General features: G+C 42.8%; 1 protein-coding gene across 2 annotated transcripts; it reads left to right on the forward strand.

The window, feature by feature from the left end:
• The first annotated feature begins 7,869 nt into the window (after positions 1-7,869).
• Positions 7,870-19,384, forward strand: KLF4 (Kruppel like factor 4). 2 transcript variants are annotated; one of them, XM_042454065.1, is made up of 5 exons: positions 7,870-8,461; positions 9,201-9,351; positions 13,542-14,472; positions 14,566-14,730; positions 17,762-19,384. In XM_042454065.1, the coding sequence occupies exons 1-5, from the start codon at positions 8,457-8,459 to the stop codon at positions 17,935-17,937; spliced, it is 1,428 nt and encodes a 475-aa protein (XP_042309999.1). In that variant the 5' UTR covers positions 7,870-8,456; the 3' UTR covers positions 17,938-19,384. The 2 variants fall into 2 exon arrangements, with proteins under 2 accessions (XP_042309999.1, XP_042309998.1); XM_042454064.1 differs by having other exon boundaries at positions 13,542-14,730.
• The last annotated feature ends 358 nt before the right edge of the window (positions 19,385-19,742 follow it).

The following is a 19,742-nucleotide window of genomic DNA, read 5'->3' on the forward strand; positions in this document are numbered from 1 at the left end:
GAGTTACTTGAGGGAACACCTCTCCCTACACAATCTGCTCCACACTCTCAGAACATCTGGGAAGAAATAAGTAGACTACCTAAAAACAGGCTACTGTCCACTTCCCACAGAGCATTTTCTATCATGTCCCCCAAGTTGTGGAATGATTTGCTTATTACCACCCTGGATGCTTTCAAGAAAGCATTGAAGACGGATCTCTTCCGATGAGCCTATCCACCAAACCTACTGTAAAATATCTCACCTCTGCTTGTATTGTATGTTTTTTATGGGGAGTTGATGAACTGTATTGCATTGTACTGATAGTAATATATACTTTTTATGCTATGTATTTGATATGTTTTTACTGTTGAAATTTGCTGACTGCTGTAATCCTGCCTCGATCCACAGGGAGAGGCAGGAAATAGAAAATTATTATTATTATTATTATTATTATTATTATTATTATTAAATAAGGGCTGGAGCATGGCTTTGGCGCAGCTTCCGGACTCTTAGAACACATGCATCATTTAAAGAGCATACCTCCAAAGTGACCCGAAGCAGCTTTATTTTGGACTGTCTGTATAGGGCCTTAGTGTTCTGGCATGTGGATTTAAAATTCCCTTGAAGGTTTGCCTAACAAGGAAGGAAGCCAGCAAGGCATTTGAATGTATTCAGAGTTTCAAAGCTTCAAACACTGTAGAGTAAGGCCTTTGATTAAGTTACAATAATGACGTACAGGTCTATAAACTAATTACAATGAAGACAGGTTGTCTGGTGTGCTAACATCAGGATCCTCTTGCACCCACTTCCTAGAAGCCTCTTGCTTTAGAGCAGAGATTAGTGAAGAGTGGCCCTCCAGATGTTCCAAGCATTCCTCACCATCAGCAGTACTGCGTAGGAACACTGGGAGTTGCACTCAAACAACACCTGGAGGATGGCAGCATACAACTGGCATAGCTAAAATTGGGGACTTGTGTGGGGCACACAGCCATTGCCGTCTATCATACAAGATATGAGTGTTCTATGTGATTACGATACACAGAGACATCATAAGCATATTTACTATGTATTACATTGCATACATATACGTGTGTGTGTGTATAAAACTCTGTGTGTGTGTGTGTGTGTGTGTGTGTGTGTAAACATCCAAGCACCAGCAGCCTGGGATAGGGATACTCAACCTGTAATGTGAAGTTGAAGGATTTCATGGCCAGCATCCATAGTTTTTTGTGGGTTTTTCAGGCTATGTGGCCATGTTCTAGAAGAGTTTATTTCTGATGTTTGCCATCATCTGTGGCTGATATCTTCAGAGAAAGATGCCAGCCACAGATGCTGGCAAAACGTCAGGAAGAAACTCTTCTAGAACATGGCCACATAGCCCGAAAAACCCACATATCAACTTGTAATGTTGGGATGAGGCCTCTGTCCCCCACATTTGGACCAGAGGCCACTAGGGCTTCTGAGTAAATTTGTTTAGGATCACACTGAAAATAAACACTAATTTTACATTCCATAAATGATTTCCCACAGGTGTTGTGGAGCAAATAAATTTCTACGAACACATTTTGGGGAAATACCTATCTTCCACACAAAATGCCTGGCAGATATCATGTGTGGGTACTAAAGCCCGAGCTTACTCATCCTGAATTCCATTTTGGCATCGCAAGTCATACATATTTATGGCAGAGAAGTTTTATTTGTCTCTTTCTTTTTAAATTTTCCTACCTCCCAGCCTTATGAACCTCCACTCAGAAAGGAATTCCATTGGATTCAAGGAGAATTACTTTCAGACCAGATAGGATTGCAGCCTTCAGATTATTATTTTTCTTTTTAATGTTTCTGGCATTTTATACAATTCCAAAAGAATTGGATTAATGTGGTGGGTGCTGTTCTAACATTTAAATATCAACAGCTGTGTGGAAAGATTGCAACTGAGGGGGTTTAGTGCATTTTTACACAAAGTATCGGAACATCATAGCTGACAGCCAAACTGAAGACAGATTGAAAACATCCTATCTGATAAATTGTTTTACGTGCTTGCTCATTTTTTTGCCTGGTTCTTTCACTATAATTTATGTATATGTTTGCACTGTAAAAGACATCTACAGAAAAAGGAAACAAGACACATATCGATGAACCACAAACTGGAAAAGCACCGCTTTCGAATCTTTCACCAAATTAGTGAAGAATTAGTGCAATTGGTGCATAATATGTGTAGGGGGGAGTCTATAGTACTATATAGTTCTGTTATTTTTTTGGCTAAAACAGCAAAAGCACGATTCATTCCTTAAACTTGATTTTGATTAGTGTTCTAGGTGCTTTCCATTGAGTTCTATGGATATGCAGTATCAGAATTCCCCTTACAAATATGAATAGGATCCAGCCTAGCAGGCTTCAACATATAGTTGTCTTCTCAGACGTAAGCTTAGGGGTGTATGTAGCACCTCAGCTTAATTCCACATAAATATGATCAGGATCATGCACAGTGTCCATTTCTAGATAAATAAAACTCAGTTTCTATGCATATGTGTGTTAAAACACCATGTGAAAATGGGCAAATTTCCATTATACAGTAGATATTTGGGAGGGTCCAATTTAAGCCATGTACATGAAACTCACTGGAGGAGTGGCTTAGGAGACATCTCAATTATTTATTTATTTTCATGCATTTTAAGCAAGTTTGGAAGGGATGCTTGACACGCTCAAACTGAAATTATAGGCTACACAGGATACATGAAATTCACTTTGAGGGAATTAGAGGCATAGCAATTATTACGTCGTTCATACAGAGTAGCATGGGACATCATTTGAAAGAGTTCAATGATCTGAGTTGAAAAAACTACTTTTCTTTATGATTTGCCGTAACTATATGAATAAACGTATGGTTTTGGGGAAAAGGTGGGATGGAAATCCAATAAATAAATAAGGAGCTAGGCCATCATCCTCCAGAGCAACAAAACCCAGCAGTCACTCATTATGGTTAATGATTCTCTGAAGGTTAGTGATTCTCTGCATTTTAGAGCTAGTTTTAAAATGTAGTAATTCCTGTGCTCTAAAAGTGAAGTTACTAGTTGTGATAGTTGTGATATTCTGTTAAGTGTCACCACTATAGTAAAAGTATAGATCTAAGCGTGGGTGCTTTCAAGTTGCCTGTTGACTTATGGTGACCCCATGAATTTCATAGGGCTTTCTTAGGCAAGGAATTGTAAAATCTAATAAAACAATATCCATTCCAACTCCAACGAGGAAAAAGAGCAGCATACTCCAGCCAAATATAACGTTGGAAGGACAAATTCTAGTGCTGCCAGGTTAGGAAGCACAGAAGAGTAAAGGCTCTCCTTATGAAATAGTGAAGTGTCTGTCAGCGAGAGAAGAGACAAGATGTTCCTTCTCCCTTTCAACAGCTAGATCAAGGGCAGGACAATTAGTTGCAATTAAGTGACATTTACGAACTTGTGACACAAATGATTTGAAGCTGCTATAACAGAAAAGCTTCTCTCTGGTTTTTAATTCCTCTGTCATGGCTTCCCACACATACTCTCTCATCACAGACCCTCTCTTGCTTTCCTGCTGCTCCATCCATCTTTCCCTTGCAGCATCGCTGGGGAAAAATTGAGCTGGGGTTAATGCTCATCCTTTGGGTTACCATAATAAAATGTGCAAAGGATTCAGAGATTCTTCTTAATATGCAAAAGGTGTAAGCTGGGTTTATCTTTCAAGTGTTGTTGTTGTGCGCCTTTTGACTTATGGCGACGACCCTAAGACGAACTTATCACAAGATTTTCTGAGGCTGAGAGTGTGTGGCTTGCCCAAGGTCATCATTTCCAACTTATGATGACCTTAAGGTGAGCGTATCACAGGGTTTTCTGAGGCTGAGAAGTTTATCACACTAGCAAGATCCCGTGAGAAAACGGGAGTTGAACGAGAGCTAAGTTAAATTTGAATTTAAACAGAACTTGCAAATTTGGAAAGTTTATCACACTAATTGTTGCTAAAACAAAATTGCACAAAGTTAATCCGCAGTTAAAGTGGAGGAAAGCAGCAGCTTTTAAAATTTGATTTGTTCTGAATTTTAAAAGCTGCTGGTTTCTTCCGCTTTAACTGCAGATTAACTTTGCATTATTTCACATTAACTGCAACGTTGTGTGATAAACTTTGGGCCTTTCCAGGTTATCTTTGCCTTATATCACGTTTAACTCCCATTTTCCCATGGGATCTCACTAGACACTAGTGTGATAAACTCCTGAGAGTGTGTGACTCACCTCATGTGCTTCCATGGCCAAGCAGGGATTTGAACCCTGGTCTCTAGGGTCCTAGTCCTAGTGCTCAAACCACTACACCAGGCTGGCCTCCCAGTATGGCCCAATGCAAAAGGAGGATTTCTTCAAATTTGTCTGGGATGTGAGGAATTTTAGGGTACCTAAAGCCCTAACTCAGCAAATGTGGCATAAGCTTTCATTAGAAAGAGTTAATGTGGTATAGGCACAATGGTTTGTGTGTATAGTAGTACTACAATTCTTCCAACAGCCATCCAGTCCAAACACTAAATATATGTTTTGCCCTGTATTACAGAAACTGTCCAGGAGGATGGTCAATAATGGAAACCATATTATGAGAAATCCAGAGATATAGCCATATTAGTCTGTAGAATCAGTATGTAGAGAGATCCAGTAGCACCTTTGAATCTAACTGAAAGAAAGAAATTGGAAGCATGAGCTTTCCTAGACTTCAATCTACTTCCTCAGATGCTTTTGGGCAAGTAGACTAAAGTCTACAAAATCTCATGCTGCCAACTTCTTTCTTTCAGTTAGTCTCACAGGTGCTACAAGGTCTCTCTACATACATATTACGAGGAATGTCACACACTCAGCCTTCAGAGGTTGTTAGACTCCAATTCCCATCAATCTTCACCAAGGGATATGCTAGCTAGAGCTACTTGGACTCACAGACCAACAACATCTGGAGCACATGATTCTCACCTGTTCTAGCATTTGAGGCTACAATCCTATGGATGTTTACATGGAAACACACTCCACTGAATTTATTGGGAATTGCTTCTGAGTAAACATTCCTAAGAGTGACACAGCCCTAAACCCTATACTTGAGATTCAGTGTGTGCACATCACACTCAGGTTGCTTCCACTGAAGTTGGAAATGTGTGTGTGTGTTTGAGAGAGAAGTGCAAAGTGATGAAACTTTTAAAAACTTTTTACATGTGGGACAGGTTACAGTAAAGAAAAGCATCTGAATTAACTGTGGTTGTAATTGATAAAATGCTGGCTCAGGACTAAGGAAACCAACTTCCTACTCAGTTGTGAATTGGACCTTGGGCAAATGTCATGGTTGAATCCGCTTCAGTATTGCTGGGAGTGCCCAGTACGGTGGAGTGTTTTGAGCGTTGGACTATGACTCTGGAAACCAGGGTTCGAATCCCAGCTCAGCCATGGCAACCTTGGGCAAATCACACTCTCTCAGCCTCAGAGGACAGCAATGGCAACACCCTTCTGAAGAAACTTACCAAGAAACCCTCATGATAGGTAAGAGCATTTCTGAAGACTGGGGTACAATAATAAATAAATAAATAAAATGTATTGGTTGCCATAAATCAGAAACAACTTGAAAGCACACAACAACACTTGCTGGGAAGGTTTAAAAAAAGGGATAACCAGGCATTTGTCACCCTGAATTCCTTGGAGAAATAAGGCTACTACTCTCCTAGTGGTTACTGGGAAATAAGGGCACAGCACTTGCTTGGAATCAATGACTTCTCATGCAGAAGCCCTTCTCTCTAAACCCTGATATAGAGTACACAGGCTGTTTCGTTGTTGTTGTTGTTGTTGTTGTTATTGTTGTGCACCTTCCAGTGATTTCTGATTTATGGCAAGTTTAAGGCAAACCTATCATAGGGTTTTCTTGGCAAGATCTGTTCAGAGGAAGTTTGCCATTGCCCTCCAGAGACTAAGAGCATGCAATTTGCCAATGGTCATCCTGTGGGTTTCCATGGACAGGCCAGGATTTGAACCCTGGCCTCCAGCATCATAGTCAGGCTCAAACTAGACCAGGTATTAAGCTTGTTGCTGTGTGCCTTGAAGCTGTTTTCTGCTTATGAGAACCCTAAGGAGACTCCATCTTGGCAAGATTTGTTCAGAGGAGTTTTTGCCTTTGCCATCCTCTGAAGCTGAGAGTGTGTGACCTGCCTAAGGTCACCCAGTGAGCTTCCATGGCCAAGCTGGGATTCGAACCCTGGTCTCCAGAGTCCTAAACCACTACACCCCACTCTGGCTCTCAGACATTAAGTTACAGGGAAGCCAACCATGTCTGAGTTTTCAGGTGACAACATTAATTACATCTAGCATGTGTGAAGGAGCCAGGACAGCATAGCGCTCTGAGCGTTGGACTAGGAGACCAGAGTTCGATTCTTCGTTTCAAATGGTGCAGTGTAGGCAACTGTGTGGTTCTGACAATTTGTGGGGTGTCCCCATATTCTTTTACATCCTGCTTTCCTGTCCGTTTCCTAGGAGCCAGCTTGGAGTTGTGGTTTGAGTGTTGGACTATGGTGTTTCCCTAAAAAACAAGACACTGTCTTATATTTATTTTTCATCAAGAAGAGACACTGAATGGCTTATTTTCAGGGATGTCTTATTTTTTATTAAGTATGGCACAACCATCTACATTTATTCAAATATAGTTAAGTCGTTGTCTTCTTCTGGAACATCGCCATAACTCTCCAGACCCAGAACTTCCATCCTGAATTTCTAGTGGCTCCATTCTGTTTAGAAGCATCGGCCCTAATCTTTCTGCTCCATCCTTCCCACCTCCTTTCCTTTCCGTGCCGGGTCTATATTTTCAGGGTATGGCTTATATTGTGCAAATGCTTAGAAATCCTGCTACAGGGGAAAAGAGTATTATTATTATTATTATGGTGGTTATTATTTCATCTGTATGCCACCTTTCTCCTAGAAGGGACACAAGGTGCCTCACAGATTTAAAAAAAAACAGTCACTCTATGACTCTGGAGAGCATGGTTTGAATCTCCCCTCTGCCATGGAAACCCACTGGGTGACCTTGGGCAAGTCACACTCTCTCAGCCTCAGGGGAAGGCAATGAATGGCAAACTTCCTCCTCAGTCTGAAGCAACCAGGGTCGCCCTAAGTGGATAAAGGCTTGAAGGAGCGCGGGCGAGGAGGAGGAGGAGGGCTCCACACGCTCTCGCTCAGTTTCTCTCAAGGCTCTTTCCCAAGCCTGAGGGGTTCCTTGCCTTTCGAGAAAGCAAGCGCTGGTTGCTCCAAATAGCAACAAGGCAACTAATAACAATAAACACAGGCGCTCTCTCTCATTGCGTCCTTCTGTGGGGAGGGAAATGCCTCCTCCACATACACACAGGGCCCTCTAGGGGAGCCAGCCATCCTCCTTGCCTGGCACTGAGGGGGACTCTGAGGAGGTCTAAACATGAGCGAGGGGGAAAAAGCGCGGGAAGAAACCCTCCTCTAATCATCGCCATGTTTCTCCCTCACTCCCCCTCCCCCCTTTTTTTTTATCCCCAACCGCCACTTTTCAGGTGTGCGGCCCAACCCAACGCGCATGCGCCAGGATTGGCTGGCGGCGGCGGCTGCTTAGCTGGCGTCACCAGCTTGCCAGCCAGCTGCTCTGCTGACGTCACGGCCCATCCCTACTTTTTTTTCTTCCTCCTCCTCCTCGTGTTAGAGAGTAAAGTTTGTTGTTCCCTTCGTCGCCATGGCAACAAGCGATCTCTCTCTCTCTCTCCCCCTTCCTCGTTTCCCCGCCCATCCGAGTAGGCGGGGTTTTACGTTATAAGGATATGGGGCGGGGCCATGGAGTGTGGAGTTCATATAAGTGGAGGAGAGCGGCGGGCGCGCGGCTTGACAGCTCTCAGGGACGGTTGGAGAAGCAGGAGAAGAGGAAAAAGAGAGAGAAAGAGAGGGCAGTGCGCGTGCGCAGAGCCCTACTGGGTCCCTCCGGGATGAGGATAAAAAGCAGGAGCGGAGCGTGAGCCCGAACGCAGAAAGCACAGGAGATAGAGCGCGCGCACACACACACACCCGTCAATCAGCAACATCTCAGGCTGAAGTGCGCGAGGCGGCGGCTGCAGGAGAGATTCCAGAACTCCCCTCATGGCAGCATCAGCGGCGACGTTGGCGCGAGGAGGGAATCCCCGGGAATGGTCTCGCGCCCGCCGGCTCTCGCGCTCCTCCTCTCCCTTTTTCTTGCTGGTGCTGCTGCTGGTGCTGCTGCTGCCCGTTTGCAAAGCGGCTTTTACTGCTGGTGCTCCTTGACAAGGGCTGGCACCTTCTTGATTTGACACTTCCAGAGGACACTTCCTTTTTCCAGAGAGACAATTTTTCCCTTGCAAATTGCAATATATATATATATATCTCCCCATCTTTTCCAACTTGGTTCCTCCTGGTTTCTCCTCCTGCTGCGCCCTCCGACCAAGCATTGGACCCTTGGAGACATCCATGAGGTGGGTATTTTACATCCCATTATTATTATTATTATTATTATTATTATTATTATTATTATTATTATGTTGTCCTTCCCTCCTCCTTCTCTAAAGATTCGCTTTTCTTCTTCTTCTTCTTGTGTGCCTCCCGATTTATGGTAACCCGCCTGGATTCCCAATGGGGAAAGGCGGACTATAAAATCAATATTACCATTATCATCATAGCCAGTTTCGTTCAGAGTGGGGTTTGCCGTCCATTGCCTTCCTCTGAGGCTGAGAGAGTGTGACTTGCTTAAGGGGAAACCTTTCATGGGGTTTTCTAGGCCAGTGTGATCCAGGTTAGGGTTGAGGCGATAATAATAATATCATAATAATGATATTATTATTATTATTATTAAAAATTATATTAATATTAAATGTTGTTATTATTATTAGCAGTAGTAGTGTGTTTATTTATATCCTAACAAACATTGCCTTCCTAACAAACCACGCTAATAAAACATGCAAAATAACAAGTCTTTAAAAAGAAAGTGTCTCCAGGTGAGGCTGAGAGAGTGTGACTTGCTCTTTTTGGCTCTTAGGAGGACAAACCCTATCATGAAGGAAGAGGTTGGCCATGGCTTTCCCTTTGAGGCTGAGAGAGAGTGGGTCTCCATGGCTGAGGCAGGATTCGAACCCAGGTCTCCCAGGGCTGTCAAGTGGATCTCAGATGCTTTGTTTCACCCTTTGCTCCCTTCCCCTTCTTTCTTTCTCTGCCCAGGCAACCTCCGCCCGGAGACTTCGAGATGGCGCTCAGCGGCACCCTCCTGCCCTCCATCTCCACCTTCGCTGCCGCCGCCACAGGGAACCCTGCCAGGGAGAAGGCCCTCAGGCAAGGGGCCCCCAACGCCAACAACAGCAACAACAACAACGTGAGTAAGGAGGAGGAGGAGGAGGACAGGGGCATCCGCACTGTGGAAATAACTCAGTTCTACGCTGCTTCCACTGCCCTAGCCAACTACTTTCACATGGGTCCAAAAACACACACACATTGCAGGAATAACCCAGTTTTGAGACTGCTTTAACTGTCCTGGATCAATGCTAGGGGGTCCTGGGAACTGTAGTTTCGTGAGACATTTAAGCCTTCTCTGTTGCCACAGTAAACTACAATTCCCAAAATCCTTGACCTATGTGAGTTAAAGCAATCATACAGGATTATTTCTGGACATTTAACTGCCTTGGTTCAGTGCTAGGGAATCCTGGGAACTGTAGATTTTGTGAGACATTGAGAGCACTCTGGGGGCACCACAAGCTACCATTCCCAAAATCCCATAGCCGTGACCTATGGGAGTTAAAGTGGTCTCAAACCAGAGTGGTGTGTTTTGGACTGTGGTCTTCTGACTTTCTTTGCCCTCGTGAAACCACAAATCCCAGGATTCTGTAGGATGGAGCTTAAGATAGTTTTTGTTTGTTGTGTGAGTCTTCAAGTCGTTTCTGATGTATGGAGAAATGAGGGGAGCCTATTGTGGAGCTTTCTTGGCAAGGTTTGTTCAGAGGAGGTTTTCCATTGCCTTCCCCTGAGGCTGAGAGAGTGTGACTCACCCAAGGCCTCCCAGTAGGTTTCCATGGCTGAGCAGGGAATTGAACCCGGGTCTCCAGAGTCACAGTCAAACCACACTGGTGCCTCACAAAACTACCAATTCCAAGATTTTGTAGGATAATAATAATATTTCTACAGCACACATGCCTCCTAGCGAATCTTGGGATCTCTAGTTTTCCAGGGTCTTTACCCTTCTCTGGCTCAATGCTATAGGGTTCTGGGATTTGTAGCTTTGTAAGACACCAGCACTCTTTGACAGAGAGAAAGCGCTCACAAAACTACAAATCCCAGGATTCTGGAGCCATGGTAGTTAAAAGTGGTGTTAAACAGCATTATTTCCACAATGTATTTTCACTCCTTGGGATATTACTTGGGACGGGGCGGGACTCACAGCTTTTCCACGCTACAGAAATGAAGCAGTTTGACACCATTGGAACTGTTATGGCTCTACTTTGTGGAATCCTGGGATTTGTAGTTTGTTGGAGCATTCAGCCTGGCCTGTCAGGAAGCTTAAACAACCAATCCCAGGATTCTTTAGGATAGAGTCACGGCAGTTAAAGTGGTATCAAACTGCTTTATTTCTGCTGTGAGAAAGAGGTTTTGTGAGGCACCAGCACGTTGCATTGGTTTAACTAGGATTCTGGAGACCAGGGTTCAATTCCCAGTTCAGCCATGAGGTCCACTGGGTTGCCTTGGGTGAGTCACACTCTCTCAGCCTCAGGAGAAGGCAATGGTAAACCTCCCCAGAATAAACCCTCAGACGATAGCTCTTTTTGAAAGGAGGCACAGAAGAGGAGGGTCAAGTGTTCCTGAACAGGTGCAGAGTCCCTTTTCTTTCCCCTTCCCAAACTCAGGATCTGAGGCATGGGACTTCCAGGTTAAAGAATGATCTTTACAGACAGTCCAAACATTGCTTTTCAAAAGAATTAACCACTTGCTAATGGTCAAAGGTGTGGCTGGGAGCGGAGCTGATGATCGTTTACCCTTAACACCCAACTGAAGTTGCCATACTTGGGACATATTGTGATGCAATGGGACTCACTGGAAAAGACGATGGCTGTTGTTGTTGTGTGCCGTCACATATTGAGCTCCCATTGATCCTCTTTTTTGCTTTTCAAAATATGGCAACCCTAGTCTTATTAAAGACTATGCAGCTGAAAGGATTGTGCCGTTTGTTATGCTGTAGTGTCCCTTCAAGTTGTTTCCGACTTATGGTGATCCTGAGGCAAACCAATCATGGGGTTTTCTGGGGCTGAGAGAGTGTAACTCGCACAAGGTCACCCAACAAGTTTCCATGGCTGGGCAGAGACTCGAACCCTGATCTCCAGAGTTGTAGTCCAATGCTCAAGCCACTATACCATGCTGGCTCTAGCCTTAGAGGAATTCAAACTACTATACCACGCTGGGTCTCGGAAAAGGCAATAATGTTTGGTGAACGAAAGACTGTAGGAGAAGAGGGAGACCACACAGCAGGTGGATTGATTCACTCTGGGAAGCAACAACCCCGATTTTGGAAAGAGGAAAGCTGATGACTGGGGCTCTTGGAGTCTCCTGTTGAAATCAAAACAGTTGGAAGTGAGATATTCAAGTTCAGGTTATTGTTGGTACTCCCACGATCCCATGAAATGTGGAAAGTGATCAGTTCTGAACAAGGTTTCAGTGAGGGGTTCATTTGGCCCTCCATATACACAGATTTTTTTAATCCAAGGGATACAAGCATCCATGGGTTGAAAATGTTTTAAAAATGGAAAAGTGTGATAAGAAATGATGGCAAACCAGTATGCCTCCAGTTTCAGACTAGTGATGGAAGGACAGAAGGCTGGCGTGATAAAGTCTTCAGTACGCAGCAATTACATAAATTGTATGTGAGGCTGAAAGTACAGTCAGCCCTCTGTACGCATGGATTTCTTATCCATGGGTTCAAGCATCCATGGCTTGAAACTATTTTAAAAACACTTAAATTCCAAAAAGCAAACCTTGATGTTTGCCGTTATACAGATGTTCCAGTGGGACTATGGCTCTGGAGAGTAGGATTCAAATCCCAGCTAATTTGGTGACCTTTGGCAAGTCACATTCTCTCAGCCTCAGAGGATGCCAATGTCAAACTCCCTCTGAACGAAATTTGCCAAGAAAAACCCCATGATAGGTTTGCTGTAAATTTGAAATGACTTGAAAGCACACAACATCAGCAAAAATACAGATGAGCATGAGGGGTTTTGTATGAACAAAGGTACGACCCGAGTGTGATTAAAAGAGAAAGCAAAGGAACACCTTCATCTTAAACGTACGCACAGCGTAATCGCACACACCTTGCCTTTCCTTGTTGTTTGTACGCACAAATGAGGTGAATCCTGTGGAGAAATGTCGGGGAACCCCTCTGCCCTTTGCAAGGGTGTAGCTTGACATTCAGATGGCAAGCTCATATGCTATGGCAGGGTGGGGAGAGAAAAACCGAAAGCTATACCAGGAGTGCATAGGCTGCAGTAAATAAGCTGAAACATATGGCGTATCACAAACCAAAATCATGGGTGTGGATGCTGATCTTGAATGCCCAGGCAGGCTTTGGAAATATACACACCTACACATGTGCCTAGGTTAGCTTTTGGTTCTATCATCTCAAGCTGGTGTCATGCATCTACAGCTGCTGTTGTATAATGCTTGCTGCTTTAGAAAACGCCTACACATGCCCAGTAGTGAATGAGAGCACCCTAATGCATGAATGTTGTCTATGCAGTTATTTCAAAACCCATTCATTTGTATTAATCTTCCTGTAATCTGTGACTTCATGATTTCTTTTACTGTTGTGTATATTCAACGTGTCTCAGCAATACCTAGAAAATAACCCCAATAAGTATGTAAATGCCACTTGGCTACAAGCATTGAAATGTGAATATATATGGCTTTTGAGAGACGATATGTTGCAATAACTGAGTCTGTAACATGGTTACCCCAAGGTTGCAAATTGATGTTTACAATTTTATCACACTTTGTGATTTATTACTAGAAGAGGTTTTCATACCAGGCATTGAATACAATCTTATCTAAGACCAGTAGTTTCAGGCTTCACTAAAACACCCACAATCCATTAAATCCATAAATTAATGCCCCCTAAAAATCACGTAACACAAAATGCAGAAGTAAAAACGTTCTCTGCAACATGTCATGACTTGCAAACAGCTTATACTTTGCCCTAGAAATTCATACATTAGAAGTCAAAAGTATTCCCAGTGTATTTTGGGGAGCTGTGTGATGACTACTAATGAGAGTTTCATTTTAGACTAACTGGGATTACTAAATAAGTTACATCTGTCCAAAAGTTTGGGTACACTAACTAGTTCTTGGTTGAACTAACTACATCTGACACTATTTGGGGTGTGTCTCTTTCTCACTGGTGCCTCTAGGTTTCGTAATGCTTTTCCCTAACTGAAAACTGAAAGCTTAGTGTGCTTTCTCCAGGAAATGTCCATGAAATAAAAGGAACATTTTTAACCAACATTGTGCTGTCTCTTCTTCTTCCCCTAGACATGGAGAGAGGAGCTGTCTCATCTCAAGAGGATCCCTCCTGTGCTAACAGGACGGCCCTACGACTTAGTTTCTGAACTGGAAAACGCCGTCACAGGCAGCAGCAGTAGCGTTATGTCACGGCGAGAGACGGAGGAGTTGAATGAGCTTCTGGACTTTGACTTCATCCTCTCCAACTCTCTCATGCCCCAGGAGCAGCCCACAGCAGCCGCAGCCATTGTAAGCTCTGTTCCTGGCTCCTCGCCCTCTGTCACTAGCAACAGCTGCCCTGTTGTGACCACCTGTGACTTCACTTACCAGCTGCAAAGGGGGGATCACACTGGAGGAGGTGGTGGTATACTGTACAACAGGGAACAGGCCCCAGCTGCCCCTTTCAACCTGTCCGATATCAATGATGTATCCCCTTCGGGTGGATTTGTAGCTGAGCTGATGAGGCCAGATCTGGACCCTGTTTATATGCAGCAGCAGCAGCAACAGCCACCACCCTCACTGGGCAGCCTGCATGGGAAGTTTGTGGTGAAAGCCACAGTGAACATGGGGGAGTACAATAACCACATCAGTGTTAGCAGCAAGAACAATGCAGCTGCCGCTTCCCCTTGCACGGATGGCCCCGTGCCACCTCCTGTCTACAACCACATGCCCACGATGTGCCCCAAAATCAAGCAGGAGGCCACCCCTTCTTGCACCATTGGCCAATCCCACGGGAATACTCCGAGGGCACAGCAGCACGATTTCACTTTGGGGCGGCCACTGCCTAGTAGGACTAACCCTCCCTTGACTCCAGAGGAAATTATGAATAACAGAGACTGCCACCCTTCCCCACAGAGCTTAAGTCACCCAGGTCTGCCAGTTCCCCCGGGCTACCACCCGGGCCCAGGATATCCTCCTTTTCTTCCAGAGCAACTGCCACCAAGTGCACTCCAGTATCAAGGTCAGTCTTACTATCTAAATGTTTTTGGAGAGCCTTTAAGTATGCCTCGCGTGGTTCAAGGGATGATGCTGACTCCGCCCTCTTCACCTCTAGAGCTCATGCCTTCGGGGGGCTGTATCTCTGAAGAGACCAAACCAAAGAGGGGACGGAGGTCATGGCCCAGGAAAAGGACCGCAACACACACATGCGACTATGCTGGCTGTGGTAAAACATACACAAAGAGCTCACATCTCAAAGCGCACCTTCGGACCCATACAGGTAAGGTCACTGCAATAATACTACAAAGGTTCCAGAAATCTAAGCTGACTTGTTGTTATATGTCTTCAAATTGACTCTGACTTCTGGTGATCCTTAGACACACCGATCTTGGGGTTTTCTTGACAAGTTATTTCAGTGGAGGTTGCCATTGCCACTGCCTTCCTAGGCTAAGAGTGTGTAATTTGGCCAATGTCACCTGTCAGCAAATTGGCATAGTTAGTCCTATTCTTGGTAAATGGGGCTCTTTATAAACATTCAGTCAAACGTTGTATGTGGATGAAGATGATTGCTTTTAAGTGACTTCACCATACTGTGAAAGCGTTAGCATTGCCTGTGGTGTGTTTCATCCCGCTGTCAACTTATGCAAAGCTGTATAGCTGTTCACATGCTTGTGAGATCTATTTGACAAGAGCCAATAGTGGGACAAGTAAGAGTCCATATAGTGTATGCCACAAGCACAATGCCTCTTTCATACCACTCTTAAATCTCTTCCAGTGCAGTCCTTACTCAGAAGTATCTTACTGTTTTTAGTGAACTTAGAATTGCAGCCTTACAATACTGTTGTTTTAGCCCAGGTGACTTGGGGATGGTTTGTGAGGGTGGCGTTGGTTTTCCACACTGTGTTCGTGCATGTGCACCACATGCAAGCATCTTTTGTCCCACTTGATGTTCTGGTTGGGTTTTTGTGGTTTTTTGAAATAAACCTGACAAACCTTTCAATCAGAAACAAAGGCAGTACCAAGACTGCATAGCGAGAGCTCCCCCACAAAACACAAAGGTGTTTCTGCATCTTTGTGGTAAGTACAATGAGTTAGCACACTTAAAAAAAAGAGAGATAAGCAATAACTCCCCCTTCCCCAAGTGCTAAGTAATGGGTTGTGGTTCTATCCAAGATAAGAGCTGAAATATCAAAAATGCATTAAAAGTATCTCTTTGCTTGGAGATTGGAAGAGTTAGTCAAAATGACTCAGCCATGGCAAAGGGATTGTTTGCAGGTGCGTGAGCACTGCTCTCTTAGCTATGGCCATGTGGCTAGTTAATTATAAGGTAGCTACAAGTCCGGAGTGAATTAAGCATGTTTATCCTGATAACACCACCAGTGTGTCTGTGTTGGCTGGAATGGATGTTGCAAATACTCGTAATTCATTTATGTTGTTGCTTTATTTTGTTTAAGATCTTGATCTCATCTTGATGTGCTGTAAATAAAAAAAAATGTTGGCAAATTGGCTATGATCTTGGAAACCAACTCCTATTTTAGGGCTGTTTTGACTTTGATGGATTGCAGGACAGCCTTCCTACAAGTGGTTGAGTTGGATTTCTTCTCAGTTCTGCTGTTAAAAGCAGCTGCTGGTCAGCAACAAACCTGGCTAATTAGCCTCAGAAAATGCCCAGTTTTGGATTTTTTCCAGCCGTCTCTATAAAGTGAGAAGACAACAATTACTTTGCTTCTTATTCCTGAAGTTTATGTACTCACTTTAGTGTGAAGTAACATTTTTACACTTGCCCTGACTCTAAACCATGTTTACTTGGAAGGAAGCAAGTCTTTTTGTTTTCAGTGGGACATCAAAATTACAGTAATTTTTTGGGGGGATGGCAGAATGATGCATGTTTTCCAGTTTACACTGAGACACTGCTGCAATGTGAACTCTGTCCTGCCCCCCTCCCAAAAATACTCTTTAAAAAATAATAGGGTATTGTGAAAGTATCATTAGGTGTACATTTGAGTAGGCGCCACTGAAGACAACATTTACTTTTAAGTTGGAAAGCTTTGTATTGCCTTGTAAAAGTTCTGAAGGATCTGACATCCTAGCTGTAAACATTTCCACCTACATATGAGTACAGAGGCTCCGGTAGGGCACTGAAAATCAAGTTGTTACTGTCTTTGAAGCTTCTGTTACTACAGATGAAACTGTCAGGCTCTTCAAATGGCTTAGGAAAATGAACTTTCTCACTGAGCAGTTTGCAAAGAGATATCCGTGTTAGTATCGCTGAGGTTAACAAAGTTTTATTGATTAATTTATTCATTGGATTTATATCCTGCCTTTCTCCCAAAATGGAATTCAAAGTTTGGACTTTGATATTCTTTCTTTAAAAAAAAAAGTAAGAAAGGTGTCCATTTTTGTTAATGAAGAAAAGCTTTCGGAGGTTTCTCTCATTCCCTGAAAAGTGCAGCTGTAACAATGTTCAGTGAATAACCTTTTGCTAGTTCTATAGCTGTGTATTCACTTTCTCTCCGATCGATTCAGTTCAGATTATCTTTGCAATTTGAATATTTACATGCCACTTTATCTTTCCTGAGCTCTCTTCAGAAAACAATGGGTTCATGTTTAATCATAATGTATGTGCAGCCAATAGAAATGTTGTCAAAAAACTTCTAGATGCGTTAATCCTGTAAATGTATCCAGGCGGGCAGTAGGCAATACTTTGTGCAAGTTGATCTATTGCCTGTAGTGAACAAAAGTTGTGCAGATAAATCCATGAATTCTAGTACCCCTCAAAAATGTCCCTGTCCTAGTTATTTGTAGCCAAAAAGAGAACCCATATTTGTAAAGTCGTCTTTCCTGGTTGTCCAGAGGCAATTCGTCTTAGCCATAGGTGGCTAGGCAAATGGCTTCTGTACATACTTACAAATCTAGCATATACATTTATTTTCTTTTATGCTGCACTCTCTGATCAAACAAGTTTGACAGGTTTTTCAGAAACCTGTAAAACCAGTGAATAGAAATGATTGTGGGATAGGTGTATGCACATCATGGGAAATTATACTCTTATCATGCTACCTTCAGCACTCTGGAAGGGGGGGGGGACAATTTGTGTTTCCAGTAAAAGAAGCCGATGTGAGATTTTTCTAACTTTTCCATCCAACTGCTTGTATGCATCCAAACTAGAATGTGCAGCTATAGTAAGAGAAAGCCAATCATTTGACGAAATCTGTCTTGCTAATGACTAAAATAGGCGCTTGCGTGTAGTGATGATTGTCCCAGTATCTGAGAAAAATGCAGACATAATTGATGTGGTTCTTTATTTCTAGGCGAGAAGCCCTATCACTGTGACTGGGAAGGTTGCGGCTGGAAATTTGCCCGCTCTGATGAACTCACGCGTCACTACAGAAAACACACGGGCCACCGCCCATTCCAGTGCCAAAGGTGTGACAGAGCATTTTCCAGGTCTGACCACCTTGCCTTACATATGAAGAGACACTTTTGAGAAGGACGCAATGAACTTATATTTTCCTTTACTGCCATGAGATATTCAGTATTTGACAGCACAAAGGACTGTCTTCCACAAAAGGGGAGAACTCCACTTAAAGCACTACAAAGAAGTCTTCCAAAATGAAAATTTGAAAGTATGGATATAAATGGACAATTAAGAAAACAACAACCAACAATCATGGGACTATGTCTTTTCTCCCCCCAAAAAAGTAGGGGAACAACAATGACTGGATCTTGTATCATCATTCCATTTTTTTAAACTAAAAAAATAAATCTTAACTTGAATCTTTTCTGGACTACAGAATGCCAAGGATTGACTGGAAGTCAAGGATATCAGGGTTAAAATAAACTGTTGAGGGGAGGGGACAGTGGGAGATTACGTAGGGAGACTACGGGTGAAGGCAGGTGTGATGTTTGTAGAGCAGTGTGCCTACTTTAGAAGCGTCTTCATCACATTCAGTCCTCGTGCTTTTTCATCTCCAATTAGGCTACTAGCAAAAGCTACTACTATTTGGCTAATGATCATGATGAGCTCAAACACAACTTTTCGCTGGCTGCCACCACCCCTCCACCAAATGAAATTCCTCAAGCCATTTTGCAACAGCTTTTAAAACTCTTGTTTTTAAGAGGAAGAATGAACAAGAGAACATAGTTCTATTTAAATGAAAAGGAAATAAAATAAAGGGAAGCTGCAGCCTTTAAAGAAACAGGGGGAGATAGTGTTTGAAGCCAAACTCACCATTTGACATACAAGAAGGTAGTTCCACCATGCAAATCCTAAAGCCTGGTTTGCACCATGGCTGAAGAAAATGTACTGTTACTGCTCTTAAAGTGCGGCATCTGTCTTCACCCCAAATTCCCTTAAGATTTCTTTTCAATGCAATATTGTAAACACGTTGTAGGCTTGCAATTTCTTTTTCCTTCCAAAAGCCATTATTGAACTTTTGTCAGATGGGGAAGAAGAAATTCAGGTACAGAGATGTGGTTAAAAGTCTTATTCTAATGGTGCTGAATGACTTTTGGTTCTTAAGGTACCAAAAAAAAAAAAGGAAGCCAAAGTTCTCAAACTGCTGCATATCTGACAAGGAAATACATTTGTCTTCCGATCTACATTTAATGATGACCTAAGTCAGGTTAATAAACCTGGTTTATTTGTGTTTGTGTCTCTTTTTTAATCTTCTATGCAGACAGTCTGTAATGCACTGTGGTTTCAATGTGCAATAATTTGTACAATTGTTTATTCCCAAATATGCCTTAAGCAGAACAAATGTGTTTTTTTCTATATAGTTCTTTACTTAATAAATATGTAATATAAATTTAAGGAGACTTCTATTTTGTATATTTGTAAACTATGAAGTGAAAAATGAACATTTTGTCAGAGTTTGTATTTTGCATAGTCACTTCGCTGAAAATAACTTTTAAATAAACCTATTTTATCTGAATGGCTTTTTCCAGCTCCTCTTCCTGTATTGTATTATGTATTGCATCCATAATTTATGTGAGCATTTTATGTTTGGCCTTAGAACTTATAATGTTTAAAGACCTGCAGTTGTTGTTTTCTTCTCCTCCTCTTGCTTATTGTGTTGTTGTTTTAGCACTCACAGCACATTCCTGTATAACTATTCATCCGCCATGGCCACTAAATTCAGTGAAGTATAACATATAATTTGCTCTAGACTGTGATTCTAAGTATGCTCACTATAAGGAAGCACTACAGAACTCAGTCAGCTTTGTTTCCAGGTTATCAAATACAAGCAAATGTCATAAATGTTGCATAATTGCTGTTACCGCATCTGGTTT

This window comes from Sceloporus undulatus, chromosome 2 (genome assembly GCF_019175285.1).
Source record: "Sceloporus undulatus isolate JIND9_A2432 ecotype Alabama chromosome 2, SceUnd_v1.1, whole genome shotgun sequence".
Classification (NCBI taxonomy): domain Eukaryota; kingdom Metazoa; phylum Chordata; class Lepidosauria; order Squamata; family Phrynosomatidae; genus Sceloporus; species Sceloporus undulatus.